General features: G+C 39.8%; 1 protein-coding gene across 2 annotated transcripts in view; it reads left to right on the plus strand.

Annotated features, from left to right (window-relative positions):
- The window catches only part of SLC22A15 (solute carrier family 22 member 15), a 36,942-nt gene extending 22,781 nt beyond the window's left edge, over window positions 1–14,161 (plus strand). Inside the window, exons 7-12 of one of the 2 annotated variants that reach the window (XM_005511446.4) lie at window positions 909–1,049; window positions 1,866–1,951; window positions 4,029–4,149; window positions 5,088–5,160; window positions 8,461–8,649; window positions 11,642–14,161. In XM_005511446.4, the coding sequence (XP_005511503.1) occupies window positions 909–1,049; window positions 1,866–1,951; window positions 4,029–4,149; window positions 5,088–5,160; window positions 8,461–8,649; window positions 11,642–11,728 (697 nt within the window). In that variant the 3' untranslated portion in view covers window positions 11,729–14,161. The remainder of the gene's footprint in view (window positions 1–908; window positions 1,050–1,865; window positions 1,952–4,028; window positions 4,150–5,087; window positions 5,161–8,460; window positions 8,650–11,641) is intronic. The other variant, XM_021299844.2, reaches the window with a different exon arrangement.
- Window positions 14,162–17,624: the final 3,463 nt, after the last annotated feature.

Below are 17,624 nucleotides of genomic sequence, written 5' to 3' on the forward strand. Positions count from 1 at the left end.
CATAATTATAATAATATTTTAATGTTATTCTGGTTTATGCACATTCTTCTTAAGCGTAGTCTTAATTTTCACTGAGTAATAAGTCAGGAATTGGGTCTGTGTGGAGACAAGATGGTTTCTTTACCTAGAAAGCATCTGTTGAGGGTTTGATTGTGGGGTGACAATAAAACCGTGGCAGATATATTGCTAAACCCCTCTCCCCTCTCTTCCTCCTCCAGCCCCACCCTCTTCCCCCTTCCCACTAAGGACAGGTGATTGGGAGGGAAAGAAGGACAGAGAGAAGAGAGTTGGAAAAATTAAGTGTTTTACTAATGCTACTAATAAAAATAGAGAAAATAATACAAAATATACAAAACCAATCTTGAAAATCCTGGCAACTGCTTTGGTAGATGAAGTGCCAGCACCCAAAATCCTGGACTGGACTCTGCAGCCAAGTCTGTCACTAGGCCTCAGTTTGCAGGGACGACTCGCAAGGTCCTCTCCTAATGTTGACCATAAGGAAAAGGGACGAGATCCTCGTGATCTCCCACTTTTGTGTGAAGTATCATGTGAATGGGATGGTATACTTGGTCAGTTTCAGTCACTACTTCTCATTGCCCCTCTCCTGGAATGTACATCCATACTTATGAGTTCAGGGACCTTGCATACCATTGTTATATCTACCAAAACATGTATTTGGCTTTCAGGAAAGCACAGTTAGTAAGAAGGCTTTAGCTGACAGGGAAATTCACTAAAAGAGAAACTTATTTTTAACAAAACCAGGACAGCATCATACACTTACAGCAAAACATTTTAGATCTATCTTCTGAAACACTAAATATAGTTTATAGTGTATTGTGACAGACCAGTGCTTTGATTTGGCAGGCAAAACAGCCGCTCTGATTTTACTCTTTTTCTGTCTTTTGCAGGTTTGTGTGCAGTTTGGTTTACTATGGTCTTACCCTTAATGTGGGTGACTTAGGTGGAAGTATTTACGCCAATTTAGCCCTTTCAGGGTTGATAGAAATCCCAGCATACCCAATCTGTATTTACTTGATTAACCAAAAATGGTAAGTATGAAATTTATTAACCCATTCAGGGTTTGGTTTTGTTGTAATTTTTATCAAAGATAGGTTTCCTGTATATTGCATCTCCTAGCTTGTATCTGTTGCATGGGGCTTCCTGCTTCAGTTATTGCTACTTCCTTATGTTATCCTGGGAAATGCATTTTCATTTGAAAGTGCCGACTGATACATCATTACTTTAAATAACAACAGCTTAACTTCTTCTCAGTAGCTCACTTATTAATGAGCTGTCTAAATCTGGCTCAGAGGTGAGGCTGATCTATGTCAATCAAATCTGGCTGTGCTGGCTCCATGCTAACACAAGATGTCATTCTTCCTACCTCTGTTGTATTATCCCCATTCTCACTGCTATGTCAAAGTTATTGCAACTAAACTCAACCAAAGCTGTCATGTGGTTTTGTGTTATAGTCACTACGTGTACTAGTGTGTTAGAGCTGTTGATTCATATGTTTAGACTTTTCCTGAGCCATGATTCTCTGGATAATATCTTCTACTTTTTGTAGAATTCACGTCCCAGTTTCTACTCTACATGTCTCCTGAAGAGTTTTACAAACGTGCACGCACAGTGGAAAGCAAATTGAAACCCTAGAAATTGTCAGCCACTGCATAAAGGCTTCTTGGTGTTTATTTTGTTAAGAGTGCAGTAGAATCTTGTTAAAAACAGTGTGAGAAGAAGTGTTTGGGAGATGACATTCAGAATTTCCAACTGCAAATAAAGAGGCAATGTGAATTTAGAGGACTCATTGCTCTGTGAACTACAGATCTAATGCAGAATAAAGCCTTGTTATCCTTGCACATCAGGTTTGGTCGGAAGCGAACACTGAGTGCATTTCTGTTCCTGGGAGGACTGGCTTGTCTTATTGTCATGTTTCTTCCTAAAAAGAAAGGTAAATGCTTCCTTTTGTTTTTGGAGTACATGATAAGAAGTTGTAAATGTGGCACCCTACACACTAAGGATTTGGTGCTTGTCAATAATGTAGGCTCATACCACATGCAAGTCTCAATTTTTGAAGCCAGAGAAGGTAATTTCCAAAAAGGATAAGTAGCAACCTTCCGAAGACCTTAAGGAAGGCTTGTTATAAAGGCTTGGATTTGAATGTTTGTCTTTGGATTCTGCTACTTACTTCTGATCACATCAGTCATTCCTTTCTAGTGTTTCTGACTTACCCCAAGAATCCTCGTTTTTTGGGATTATCTGTTAGCCAAATGATAGGTCAGTGTAAGTAGTACCCATGGAACTTGTACCTGTCTCTCCTAGTGAAAGACCAATGTCAAAAGATCCTAAGAATTGAATCTTAGAGCAAGTTTCTAGCTTTTTCTCACTGCTCTGTAATGTTCAAGGCTACGTGATTGTGGTGTTAGTAATACAGCCACGTAACTTGTAGCTCAGAGAACATTCTGAAAATTTTCTGAAGCAAGGGGTCTTTAAGAAATGTGAAATGAAATGTATTTTTTATAAAGACACACTAAAGGTAATTTCTTAATTTTCAGATGTTTTTCAAAATGATAGAAACAAAATTGCACAGTGAGCAATTTTTCCTTTGAAAACTAGGTACAGAAATTCGTGTCAGCTTGTAAGATTTGTGCATGTGTAACACCTGTCATAAGGAGAGAAGGTGCTTCAAACATTTGAAGCATGGTTCAAAAAGATTAAACGTGTATGATGACAGTATGCATAAGTTGCTCTAGATGACAGTGAATCCAATAGGTAGAACTTTTTTTTTTTTTCAAGAGGTGCAACTGAAATCTCCAAAAGTATTCCAGATGCTAGAGCCCAGGCACTCTGATATTGTGATTAGGCTGGTACCAGTCATCAAGTAGTGTTTGCATATCAGTCCAAGTAAAACATGCGAAAAGATTTTTTTCAGAGGCCAGAACTGTCAGACCTCAGACATCAGCTGTGTGCTGAACTGCCAAAGTCAGGCAGGAGCAAAGTACTTTAGGAAGTGAAATGGGTGACTGGCCAGAAGCAAGCACCTGCCTCTACGGCCTTGAACAAATCATGCTCAGTAATGGCTTATGCTGTAGACTTCCTTGGCAGGTCTTTAATGTGTGTTCTGATATGCCTGTTGTAAGTGAATAAGCACTGGCCATTCTGACAAAACTGAGCTAGATGGGATATTTGGTATAGTTCTTTACAGCACCCTCCTGTCTTTTGTTTTTCTCCCAAAGTAATAATGTTAGAAGCATGTTATCATACTGTGGAATTGACACTGAATAGGGCTCTTGTCACTAAAAAAACTTGCTTACTTTTGAAAAATGTAGCAATTATTCTTCAACTTATCAGGAGAACTAGTTTAGTATTTTATTAGTGATAGACTCAAAAATTCTCTTTTGTTTCAGCTTTCACTATGTTTATAGGATTTTTATCTTAAGTTTCTAAATTTGATGTTCTAGTAGAGCCTTAATGCAGGATTTTAATGCATTAAAGGTGTTGCTTATTGTAACACTGAGGACAAGGAAAGGAAAACTCAGTTGGTGTTTTTTCTGGTATTGAGAAATAGTTCCATTCTGTAGTCTCGGGGACTGTTCAGTCATTTAACCCAGTCTTTTTCTGTTGGATTATATTTAATTGAATGGAAACAACTTTGGGCTAGTAGCAAGTCTGCCATGAACTTAAAATCCTCTTTTTTCAGTGTGTTACATGGAGAATTTTCCTCTTTGTGCAAATTTGGTTGCACAGATAAAGGTGATAAGTATTTAGACACAGAATATAAATTATGTTGGATGATTTCTGACATTGCTGCCTAAAAGAAGGCTCCTTGAATTCTCTTGAGTTTTGAGAGTTCTCCTGGAGGTACAGATTACCTCTGACAAATACTGTCCTTTAATGGAAAAATGCTCAGCTGTCATAACAGATTCTTCAGTAGGTTCCTTTTCACTCCATGCTGTTGTGTGGTTAAAATAATTACAGAGATGTATTTGAATGCTTGAAAGCCTTAAGGGTCACATTTTCTCTCTTAGATACTGGAGTGTTTGCAGTAGTGAATAGTCGCTCTCTGTCTTTGCTGGGGAAACTGACAATCAGTGCTGCATTTAACATTGTCTACATCTACACATCAGAACTTTATCCCACAGTGATCAGGTAATACAAGTTAATTTTAAGGTCTTGATGTTTCTGGTTCTCTTACCTTATCACCTTTTACTTCTCTGTTACTTTTTTCTATTAACTATAGTTTTTCATTTGACATTTTCAGTTATTATGTGATTATCTGTAGGTTTATATGCTAAATTTCTTCCTTTATTTTGTTCTCATTTCCTCCATTGTTTCTCCATTGATGTGCTCTCCTCAGACTAACCATATTCTTTATGCAACAATAAAATAGTCCTTTGGCTGTTTGGTATGCTCACAGCCCTCTCCACTCAATACTGTTGCTGATATTTTTTTATTTTTTTTTTTAAATGAGTGATATCTGTAACTTTTTCAGTGCTTTATAAACCATACAACTCTGTTAAAACGTTCATACTTGCTTAACCAGCAACACTGAAGATGACTGCTCAATAAGCTTTGTAAATGTAACTTGATGCTTCATAGGCCATATGTAAACAACAGTAATGTTTCACTCAGTAGCGGCAGAAGTACCCCCTGCTTGTGCTGTCAGAGCAGACAAAAGCATCTATGTTATGCTTGCAATTTTTAATAGATATTTTAACTGGTGAAACTATACTGTGATGTTTTTCATGGGTGGGCAAATCTGCTGACAAATATAATTTGGATAAAGGAACTTAGCCAAAGTTTCAGGCAGAGACAAGATGTGTTAACTGAAATCACACTTTTTTCAACTTTTTATATGTGTATGTTTGTTAGAATTCTGAATGTGCAGGTGTTTTTTGCTTCTCTTTAAGCACAAAGCATACGCATTAATTCCTGTTTAGGGATATTTCCAGTTACATTTGACTTTGCCAGTTAATGTGGTCTGGGGTGTGACTGAGATTTATTTTTTTTTCTTTGCTCAATTACACTTTTCTAGTTGTAGTTTCTCCTATGCAAATGTCACTGATTAATGATTTTTCTTTTCTTAGGAATGTTGGAATGGGTGCCTGCTCCATGTTTTCTCGTGTTGGTGGAATCATTGCACCTTTCGTCCCCTCATTGGTTTGTCTGAACTTCTCACTGTTATGTATATCTTTGTTTGTGGCTCTGATGTATTAGAGGCTTACAGAGGTGGGAATATTTTGGATAAATTATATATATAAACTAAGATATGAAAATTGCATGTCTTAGCAGTATTGTGGTAGGCCAAAGACATTGCAATATAATGTGTGATTAGACAAAAATTCAGTGTCATTTAGTTCAGGTGTTTTAGCCCTGTAAGAATTTTGGGACTTAGCCAGTGGACTTCAGTGGTATAGTGATTTCAGAATACCAAGGTAGCGATACCCAATTTTAAATGCTAAGCAAACAATAGCAAAAATCCCACATGGTTAAAAGATCTGTTGCATCGAGATTAAGTATGTGGGCTCAAGAACTTTTTTTTTTTTGACAATAGATGAGTTTTACCATCAGTGCACTTCATGGAATATTCATGGATTATAATTATCAGCAAGGTGGTTTATCTTTGAATGAAGGTGATGATACACTGGCAAGGCTTTTGAGCACAAACTTCACAGCAGTCTGTCAAGGCAAGGAGAAATTCTGAAGAATGAAACATGGGGATGATGCTCTTATTTTGCTCTATGTTCATAGACTTGTGTGTATGCAGGTAAAAGGGTGTGCCAGTTTTTCACATAAACTACTTGCTGAGGTCAAGTAACAATTCCTTTAATATAGTAGATTTCAACTGGGATAACTTTCCCATCTGCCATTTGCCATCTTGTTATGTCAGGCAGAGGGCTTGCAAAAGGGCACATGACCACAGTGAGCCTTTTAATCTGCAGAATGAAACTCTGGGTAGTTGAGAGTGTGAGCACCTCTGGGATACAACAGGCAAAGCTAAGGCTGATGTAGGTCTCCCAGGTAGCTTTAGTAGGCAGTTTTTATGTAGCAGTTGGGACATTCATTACGTTGTATCAAGCACTACAAATCTTGGATCATCAACTTTGAATGGGTCCCATGAAAGTGCAACTAGCTTTGTTTAAATAATGAATTAACATTAATTTGAGGGAAGAATTTTTGTGTTTTGGAATTTCTTCAACTATTTTAATGTGGTTTTGGTATCTTTTGTCTGGGTATCTTATAAAACAGGGGAGAATGGAAAAAGTTAATTGCTGAGATAGATTAAATGTTGCTCTACTATTCGATCACAGCCTGTTATTTTATCAATTTGGAATTGCTCTTTACTATACAAAGTAAGTTTTTGAAAAAAACAGCTAAGCTCTTCCCTGTTTTTTTTAAATGAGCCTGCTTCATTGGTCGTCTGAAAGTGAAAGTACACATTTTGGAGCTATTTTGTAGATGACTCATATTTTTGCACACACCTTTTCCCAGTGTAGTTTTGCTTGTAACAAGCCATGTGAAAAGAGGGACAGGCATCAAAGGAGGAATATAAACATTGCTTAGGCTCTCAGGGGTAATGACAGAAAGGGAAAAGCCCACTTGAAGCTAAAACTAGCAAGGAGTTTAAATAAGGATTCCATCAGCTGAAGAAAATTTAGAGAAAATATTTAGTCCATTGTTGAATGGGATGGACATCCTATTGGTGGATGAGATGGAATAAGTTGAAATACTTTTGCTCTGGCCTTCATAGGCAAGGCCCAACCCTAAGACTGTGCATTTAAGCACAGTTGAGGAAGCAGATGGCCAGCCAGCAGTAGCAGAGCAATAGGTTCAAGAACATTTATAGCTGAAAGCTTTCCATTCCATGGGATAGGATTCCCTAAGAAGTGGTGAAAGAGCTGGCTGTGATAGTGAGGCAAGTCTCCATCTGTTATAAACTGTTATTGTAGAGAAAGATCAGTGATTACTGTGGGGGGGTAAAAAAAAGCTAATGCTGTGTGCATCTTTAAGATCAAAAACTGGATCCAGGGAGTTACAGGATGAGCAGCTCAAACTTAGTCTCTGGGATGATCATGAGACATGACTGCTCAGTCTGTTTTGCATATGAAGGCCAAGAAGTTAAATTTGGATCAGCGAACATGGATTTAGGACAATTCTCTATCAGCCAGCTTGATTTGGTAGTCAGCCATTTCTTCACTGAAGGCAATATGTATGAGGAGAGAGAGGAAGGCAGGAAAGGCTTTTGACGCTGTCTCACAGCATTCTTGTTTGGAAGCTGAGGAAGTGTGTCCTGGATGAAAGGAATATTAGATTTGAATGTTGCATGGACCACCAGGCTCAAAAGGAATACTGACTCAAATACTGACAGGCTCAGTATTTGGTGGCTGGTGACAAGTGGAAGACAAGGCAAGAATACGTCCTCTTCATATTTTTAGAGGATGCAGAAGAAGGAGTGATTGTCACACTAAATGGTAGATCTTGAGTCCAGTGGGACCTTTTGGACCAACAGAAGTCCCATGAAGGCCAACAAGAAGAATAAAATTCTGTTTCTGGTGTGGACTAATTACGTGGTCAGTACAGGCTGAGAACCAACTGGCTGAGTAGCAACCTTCCTGAACAAGACCCAGTTACGATGACAGGTTAAATGGGAGCCAGCAGTATCTTATCATGATCAGGCAAACTTTGAGCTGCATCAGGCCCAATTCAGTATATGGCCCACAGATTAAGTTCCCTTCTGGTTTCAAAGGGATGTTGCAAAATCTGGGGAGGGTCCAGCAAAGGGTAAGAAAGATGGTGAGGGGCCATAGGCTAGGCACATGGCTTCAGACGAAAGCTTGAGGGAATATTGCACCTTTGATTTCCCCAGCAGTGTGGAACACTTCAGCAGGGGTCCCTGGCCACAATTTTTGGTTTGGGGGTTGGATAGGAAATTTGGAAAACGTTCTCTTTGAGAGGCTTAATGCAGCCCTGGAATAGTCTACTTAGAGGGGCAATCTCCATCCTTGGACTCTTTTCAATACCTGGTTACACAAAGCTATGATTGACCTGGTCTAGTGTTGGCTGTAGTTGTGCGTAGAGTAGGTGGTTGGCCTAGATGACCTTAAGAAATCTCTTCCAACCAAGATTTGTGTGATTATGTGATACCTCTTCCCTACTACAAAGTGACGTTGTGTTTGTTAAAAAAAATATGGAAAATAATATGTTATTGAAAGTAATTGAATATAAATTCAGCAGGCATTTCTTTTAAAGTCCATCCCAAAATATGTGTGAATCTAATAGTATTGGTAAGATAAAACTGAAAATATTGGTTAAAATAATCAGTAGGACTGGTTACTTTTATGTTGAATGTGAACATAAATGCTTGTCAGATGGAATGATTGTAAAGGTTAGGTGCTTAAATATGCAGTGTAAAGTAGAGGAAACCAATCTCAACCTAACTCTCTCTGTTCTTTTTTACAGAAATCTGTACAGTGGTCTCTGCCTTACATTGTGTTTGGAGCAACTGGTCTTTTGTCAGGGCTCTTAAGTTTATTGTTGCCAGAGACCTTAAATAGCCCTTTGTTAGAAACTATTTCAGACCTGCAGGTATGCTCGTACTGGAGGCTGGGTGATGAAACCATGTCATTGCAAGCCCTAGATGGCTCACAGGTATATTCTGTTTTTTTTCCTGTTGTGTTTATTTTGGCTGTCAGTTTGAATATGCCACTCTACTTAGATCAGGATAGTGATTCTTGTCCTGTGGAGGACAGGCCCCAAGGAGATGCAGAGATAGTTTAGTAACCTTATAATCACATCTGAAATGTTGTCTGGAAATGCAGGCTGGAACATAACTGGGTTAATTCATCCATTCAGGACTGAAAGCTTATGATCTTTTTCCTTTGGGATAAATGACTTGGTGGTGTCTGTGGCTCTCTGATCTCTAAAGTGGGTTGCTGCAGCATGCTTCATGCAAAGCTGGCCATTGAAGTTTGACAAGCTTTAAGTTAAAGAAAACAGAACTCTATTTCTGAAGGGCTGTTCTCAAAAGCAGCACACTGTTCTTTTGCCCTAACCTGCACTGGCTGTTCTGCAACATCAGTTGTCAAGTCTATCCTAAATAGTCTTTAAATGGGTTAAAGCTAGGCGAAAGTCTGAGATCTGTCCCGCTGTTCTGTAAAATGTGACTCATTGGAAACATTGGAACTACAAATCTCCCAGGCGTAAGCATAAATAAATGTGACAGCAGGATGGGTTTCAGTGAGGTTTCCTTTAATGTCATTTGTTCATATTACTTTATACATTTTGTCAAACTCCTGGACACCTCTTGAGGTGTGTATATCTTCCAGTCTGTGGAGGTTTTTTTACATGGCTAGTCCTCCATGAATGGAGTAGGATTACAGAGAAGTAGCTAGAGAGCTGGAAGTGAGTGTTTGAATTTGGGTAAAGTTTTAATGTTTAAATCCTGGTCCCAAAATTTTGAGTATAAAGAGGCTAGTAAAAATCAAATAAGTGGTCAGAAGACTTGAAGGGGAGCTCATAACAAAAAATGTTATTTGTCCCATTCAGCTGAGATGAGATACGATCCTTATAATACCTTTTACTGTGATTTGGTTAATTTTTGGTCAAACAGCCTGAGATTCAGAGGTAGTCAAACTCATTTTCACAGAAATCAGGAGGCAGAGTAATTTTCATTTCTAGAATGAGAACAGTTGCTTCCTTTCAAAGGCTTCAAGGTGTTTCCTTGTTTACCAATTTTATCTGTAATAATTCTTGACAGGACAGTGTGGTTCAGTGACAAAAGCACCCTTGAAGAAAGCTTGAAAGAGGCAGCTACTTTACATGCACATTTTTTGAACATTTTTAACCATACTGGATAATGTGTTGTGGCACTGTGTTCTTGCTGGCTATACAAACCCATCATATGTATTTACATCAAGTTTACACCAGCTGTTATTTAGGTAATGATATCATTATTATATCTTAACTGTGCAGATGGCCTACAAAAAACAATTCTAGCAAACAGTGCAGGTGTTAGAGGGGAAAAGTCACATTTTTATCTTCCTTTCTAACCAAGTAATATCAGTACTGCCCTTTAGAGTGACAGGTATTCTCTATCTATCAGTATTTGCGCAACTTTGTTGACTTATGTCAAGCAGTCTTCTCAAGTTTGAATCTTCCCCGCTTGCACTTCTGCAGGCTTCTTAAATATCGCATCGTGAACAGCATCCACAAAACGGAAGAAATAAGAGAGCATTCTTCAGAACACTTTTCCTCGGGTGGATTAAAATTATTGAATCCAAATGAAGAAAGAGTCATTCGTTCAGGCCTGAAGCAGTCCCATGATTTCAGTGAAGTTGTATCTGCAATGTCTGTGACACATTAGGGGTTTATTTTAGAACTCACGAAGAAAACACTGATAAAATAGAAAGCTGTTAAACATTAACCTTACTTGACAAGGCCATGGAAAGGTCTTATGAAACTGCTGTAAGAAAGATGTAGAATTTATTTGGCATTCTCTGAAGTCCCCCTGTGGAATCCATTGTCCTTTTGTACCACTTTCAGGATAACAGGCATTCTGGTTGTCCATGTTATCATACATGAATGTGATATTCAAGTTGGACAGCATCCAGTGATAGCCTGACTTTCCTCAACTAATTTTAGAAATCCAGAAAAAAATCATAACACGATTCCCTTTATATCTTCTGACAGGTCTTAGTACTCAAACTGTCTGAAATTCATTTGCAGTTAACGCACGTTGCTGTAGCAAAACTTCTCTGAAGACAGATCTAAAGCTACAGATTTTGCTTGCATGTTACTGTCAGTCAGGAACATCATTTCCATTTATCGATATTTTTTCACCCTCTCTCTCACCCTTCCCCACATATGACTAGGCAGGCGGAAGTCTTAGGGTGGATGCAAGCATACTGGGGAAAAAAATCCTAAATATTCAAACTAGATGGAGTTTATACTAGCAAGATATTTTTGACTGGAATAATTTGTTCCATGGAATCATCAGTTCTGTGGAAAAGTGCTACACTGGCCAAGTAAAAATCAATTAGCTGTAATAGCTGACTTTAGTTTGGGTATGATATAATATAAAATATAAAATATGTTGTTAAAAGAACTCTGGCTGGAGTAGGCATGCCTGTAATAGGGAGTTTACCCTCTGAACATATGAAGGGATACTGCTTTTTCCCTTTTCCGTAACACCTTTAGATAGTATTGTGGGGGAATCTTTTTAATTAAAATGAAAATGCCCATGCTATACATGGAGAAGTAATAATTTGGGATTGAGAAGCTTTTACCTCTAATTAAGTAATTTATGTGTTCTGAGCCCTTAGACTTAAGAAAGCTGAGTAGATGATCACTTCAGAACCATTCTAGCTAGTTTCTCCTCTGCACATATTCCGTAGTGTACTGATGGAGCAGAGAAAGTCCATCTACTACAAGGCCATCTCTTTTAGAGAGATTTTGAAGAAGCAAGAGCACAAAGAGATCTTCATTTGCATGTCTTTGTGACAAAGTTTTAATACAGTGATTTGACCTGTCCTTTCTTTTTCTCCACCAGCATTCCAACAGAGGTGTAATGGTTCATGCTTATGTATTCCGAGATTAATTTAGTGGCTTCTGCACTAACCAAAGACTTCATTTTTCTTTCTAGTCTGGAGACAAAGACAGTTCTGCAGGGAGTGGAAGTGAAGATGAGGAGTTTTATGATGCTGATGAAGAGACTCACATGATCAAATAATGGAAAGAAGAAACACTGGCCTGTTTGATGCCTTTTCTTACTTGTCCAGTTAGTCCAGCTGTAAGACAAGTACTGAGGACCTCGCCTGTCAGGGAATGTAATTGGGCAAGTGCCTGTGTTTTTTCCTGACTGGGAGAGGGGTTTGAATACTATTCAGACTAATCACACTACTGATGTTCTCCATATGAGACAGCTGTTCAGATTCTTGTGGTTCAGAATGACAGTGCATAGGCCACATTTCAAACCAAGTGACACAGCAAGGGTGGGATCATATATTTCTGAAGCCCAGGAAATTACCTAGGCTTAGACAGATTTGGACAGATCATTAATGAACATGTTTCTCTTGTATCTTCAAGGTGGTTGATTTTTGGGTCAGTATAAATTGTTAAACTTGAAACCATCCACTTTTTATTTTTTTTTCTGTAGGGTGAAAGTGGTTACAGAATGTACTCTGTGCTACTTCAGTGGGAACAAATGCCTGAAATTGTATGTTAAAATGGCTTCTGCATATTGAGTAGGGGAGAGACAAGGTTTCTTTTGCTGCACACAGACACCTGTTTATAGAGTTACAGCGTGCAGCTCGTTAGTCATGAGCTGTGCATTAGCTTAGTGATAATGAAAGGCCAGGAGAAAAGACTACACAAAAGAGCAACCCATGAAGTCTGCAGACATAAAGGATATTACTAATTCTTTCTTTTTTTTCCTTTTCATCTACCGAGCATTTTCTTGGACTGTCTTATGCATATGTTTGGCACATGTTCCCCACATCTCCACACTGCTGTTTATAGCTTTGCCCACTTTTACCTTGTCCTCACTTTGCCATACATTTTGAAGCTCAGCAACTTCTGTGTGCAGTGAAATAATTCTGTGAAGGATATCATTTCATGGGTGGGACATAGAGTATGTATTTCATTTTTGTGGATCTATCTCTGTTTATTTCTAGAAAAAACTCAACTCTGAAGTGATAAGAGGAACTATGGGTTTCTGTTACAGTTTGGGGTTTATTGCCGGGAAGCTGCTATAGCATTTATTCAAAATTCTTATGTGTAGATAAAGTTCTCATTTAAAAAAAAAAAAAAGACTAATCTCTTTGAGACAACTTTTGGTTACCTAACTTTGCTTCTTAACCAGGTGCTTGTTCAAGCACTTGATTACTTGACCTTATTGAGGAAGACAACTTCAGTGTCCTGTTCACACTGAACTTTTTGTAAGTGTTTCATTAGAAGGATGTGGAATCTTCAAATATAAAACATGAACATGTGAAATGTTCCAATTACAAAGATGAGTCCTTGCAAGGATTCAGTTTTCTTAATTACATTGTTGTCTTCATCCTCCAACCTGTGGCTTTCTATTTATTAAGATTGATTTCCATAAAATATTTGTTAGTCTTTCTACTTGGAGTTCCTAGCAAAGTCCTACACAATGGCAGCAAGTGTATTGTCAGACTTGCTAGCCATTTTTGTGGATGTTAGACTAAAAAAAAAAGATGGAAAAACATAATCTAAAAGGTGACTGCTGAATATTTTTTGGTTAAAGTAGGAAGCTCCTTTACTCTGAGAAGAAGTGAAAGTGAGCAGCATCTGGAGCTTGCAGCTAGCTGCTTGAGCAGAGGCAGCCCAGAGATTGCAGCTTCATATATGCAGTGCTCTCACTTGTCCTGAACTTGATCCAGATGCTGACTGTGAGCAAAGCTGGGAGCTTCAGTCCCTATGGACAATGTGTCAGTATTCTTGTGATTTTTTGCCTGTGTTAGGAGCTTCTAGTCTGCTGTCTTTACTTGCTTTTTCCAGACTGAATAGTTGTTGCAGATGTGGCAGGGCACTTTTAAATCGAGCTGGATAGTCTTTCTGCCTTATTTGGCCCTTTTGTGTGCAAGAAAATTACTCCAAATAAGGTACTCAGAAATACTTGGAAAGGTTGAATCTATTTGTTCAAGTAACTTTTTAGCTTTGCATTCACATTTTGAAAAATGTGCATTCACAGCTTGAAAAATGACTTTTTGTTGCTGATGGCTTCTAAAGAAATAAAACCTGCTTCCTTAGAAGTCAACAGTGGCAAGTCCAGTGGTATTAATGTGCTTCTAAGACCCAACAGGTTTTTTTAGGTGTTTGCTGCCTCTGTCTCTCTTTGGACGGTAGGTGGAGTAAGTCACCTGAGAGGCAGACAGGCATAGTTAGCCTTCCTCCTCCCCATAGTCTGACTGTCATTATCGAGTACTGGCAACCCTGATCATGCAATGGGACACCTCAACATAATTTTCATTAGAAGAGTACGGTGCTGTAGTGGTTCAGGTGTAGAAGATCACTCTTCACAGGACCTGAACTGGATTTTGTGACAGTCCTCAACTTATAATTAAACTTACTTGTCCACTCATGTACTTTTATACGATAAGTATACATATATAAAATTGCAAAAACAAGAGTGAAGAAAACATCAGCATTTTTTGTTTGTTTGTTTTCTATAGAAGTTGCTGCTCTCTTTTAACGTTACATCTCTCCTATATTTGCACTATAGAAACTCTCTATTTATAGGAGAGAATGCCTCCAGGAGGAGCTCAGCAATGTAGTATCAGACTTCTTGCAATTACTTGCTCTCCCCCTTTGTTCAAATCTATTAGGTGCATTAAGTTTCTTTTCAGAAAGATTTGTTTTGTAAGAACTGTCCTTTTGGTACAGAAAACAATCGGAGCACTTTTTTCTTACCCATAGAGTATAATGCTTTATAACATTGAGATACTTGTGCTATATGTAGCATTCACTGGGGGTAGATGCTGCACAGTGTTTTGTAGCCTGTGTGGTCAGCATTTTCTGTATCTAGATAGACCATTATTGCTAAGCTGATGTTCTTCAGTTGAACAGTAACTGTTGTTATGGGTCTTGCAACCATGTTACTTTAAAACCTGTCAGAAGGTCAGAGAGAAGTGACTTTGAAGTTATATGTAAGCAGTCTGTGTAGGCCAAATCAATAAGTCTTAGTGTTTGGGCACTAAATTTGCCCTGAGAAGCTACTGGGAAGCAAAGGCTGGTAAGCACTAAATCTGTCCCAGTTTGACATATTGTAATGCTAAGAGTCCCAATGTACTTGCTATAGTTAAGTATGATGACATTATTCCACATTTTTTTTGCTAGAGTAGCTTTGCATACTAAGCAACCTGCACTGTTAGCTGTCTTCTGTGTTGTGCAGGCCCTAGGATACCTACCCCCAAGATGGGAGTTCTTTCCCTGGATTCCTTCAGTTTTGGTAACTCATTTTTTTTTCAGCCAGCTCACTTGCTGGGATTATGCTAGAGATGAGAGGCTTTCTTATGGTGCTGATCAGTCAGACCTTAATACTGTCTCAGGTATGTTTGGGATTCTAATATCTGGGGACCTCACAAGTGATTCTTGAATACAGCTAGGAGTGAAGGAGAGTGACAGGTCATGTAAGACAGCAGAGAGGAGAATTAGCTGGAGGGAGCTGAAAGAATAGAGGATTCAACAGTCCGGGACTATCCACTGGACACTAATACGGTGGGTTTTCTCTTTTTCATCAAGGGCCTCCCAAGCATATAACCCTCTAGGTTTTGCTGAAGTCATGGGCACAATACCAATGGAAGGTAGTTTCACCATGACAGGCTGGCCCATTTGTGTTCTTGGCACCTGGTCTTTCCCTTTATCTGTTATAGAGTCACTGTTAGTTAGCGGCCTCTCAAGGCAAAATGCCCTGATTTTGGGACTTGCATAGCTCCCCCAGTGGTTATTGACAATGAAGACAGCTCGTGCCAACCGTCCTTCCCAGCTGTGTCGTGAGACGGCTGCATGTTTTTTAATCAAACCATTGGTTCGTTCCACAATCCCATTGGCTTGGAGGTAATTTGATGTATGAAACACCCACTTGATACCTCCCCCCTTAGCCCAATCATGAACCACAGGAGCTGAAAAATGTGTGCCATTATCACTTTGTATATTCTCAGGGGTGGGTAGACCACTAAACCACCCACACAGTGCTTGCACTGTTTGGTCTCCAATGGCAGCACTGACAGCAGTGCCCATTGATAGTCCTGATAGCACCTCTACTCCCCCCAGGATGTATTTCTTTCCATGAGAGGGTTTTAATGGCTCAATGTAGTCAACTTGCCACATACTCGGAGAGTCTTGCCCTGTCTGATATGCTGGGCCAGGGCCTGATTTGGGTGATCAGCTTTAAGTCTTATCTGGCACTGTGGACAGGCTTTAAGAACTGCTTCAGATGTTCCCATGGACACTGGCCATCCCTGAGACCAGCATTCATAATACAGATCTGCTTTCCCAGAGTGGCCTCGTTTAATGTGTAGCCATTCAGCTAACCGTACCCACTCCTCTTGTATGCCTTTAACCACTCTAATTTGGGCTAGATGGTCAGCCTGTTGGTTCAATTTGGCAGCTGGGATTCCATGTTTTGTGTGTCCTTTTACCCAGCCCACACTCAAGGGCCATGACCTGCCTGTCTCTAGTAGTCTTTGCCAATCTTCAGCTCTCCACACTCTAGTGCGACCTACTTCCCACTGATTGGATTCCCATTGGCATATCCATTCAGTGGCACCCTTATAAGTTGCATGGGAATCAGAATAAATTGCAGAGGCTCCTTCTTCTGCTGCTAATAAGAGAGCACACAACTATCCTGCTTAAACACTACCTTCTCCCTTCTCTGTTATTGTTTTTCTGGTGGCAATCTCCAATGCTGCTGCCTTATATTGTCACTTTGTCCCTACCCGATGGGCTGATGCATCAGTAAACCAGACCCCTTGTGTGTCCGAGTTCTGGATTACCTCAGGTGCTTCTTTAATTGGGGAGGCCTTATAAGGCAGGCTCAGCAGGACTGGATCAGTGTTCACAGGTTGTTGGAGTTTTGAAATTTTGACAGAACTCTCTTTCAATGGCAGTAACTGACTAACTCCTTCCAAGTAGGCTTACCGCTTCCATACTGTTGCTTTCTGTGCCACCCCCTTGTGGCGGGGGTGATCCTTCGAGGATTGAATTTAGCAGAGGAAAAGGGCCTTGCACAATAATGTCCTGTGACGTACACAGCCTCTCTACCTCCTTAGCTGCTTGGGTAAGAGGAGTCCCTTTTCCCACTCCAGGTATCATTGTTCAGTTTCCTTGAATGTGGTAGAAGAGAACAACGAGGGTCTGGCTGGCCCTTTTGGCCCCCTTCAGAATATACCGCAATAGGAAGCATGCTCTGCAAAGCCCCATTCCACACTTAGCAGGTCTTGTGGATGCAGTGGGCTCAATTTCTGATAGGTTTTAAGCTCATATTTTAGAATGTTAAGGGCCTCTGTATGCTGTAAGGTCCAATCCCATCTCCTATTTTTCCAGAGTAGGTCATACAGTGGATGGGCAATCACTGAAAATCCTGGGGTATGCTTTCTCCAGTACCTAATGTACCCAGTAGGCATTGCAAATCTGCTTTGCTGTTTGGGGTTTGTCTCTTTTCTATAGTAGCTAGGGCATCATCAGGCACTGCTATAGCTTCCACTCACCCAGATGAGGTTGTTTTATTATCACTCATCCAAATGAGGAGGTGAGGCGCTTCTAATCCCGGGAAGCTTCCTTAGATGGTTTTCCCACCTATGGTGAGGGCTCTGGCACAGACCCGCTGCTCCGAGAAGACCACACAAAGGGAATCTTCTGCGGGAACCTTTTTTATAGTCTGATCAGGTCTGGCTGTGGACATTCCAGAAGCTTCTCCGTTTCTCTGGGCCACTCCTCCTCTGCTAAGCACCCTGGCTAACCGACTGAGGGTCCCACAAAAGAGCCATTAACTGCCCCATTGAAGGAGAGGGGAACGTACAACTGCCACAACAGTTCTCAGAGTGGGGAAGTAAGTGTAACTGCCACGAAGGGTGAGTGAAAACACAAGACAGTAGCCATTGGGT

This window comes from Columba livia, chromosome 1 (assembly GCF_036013475.1).
Source record: "Columba livia isolate bColLiv1 breed racing homer chromosome 1, bColLiv1.pat.W.v2, whole genome shotgun sequence".
Lineage (NCBI taxonomy): Eukaryota > Metazoa > Chordata > Aves > Columbiformes > Columbidae > Columba > Columba livia.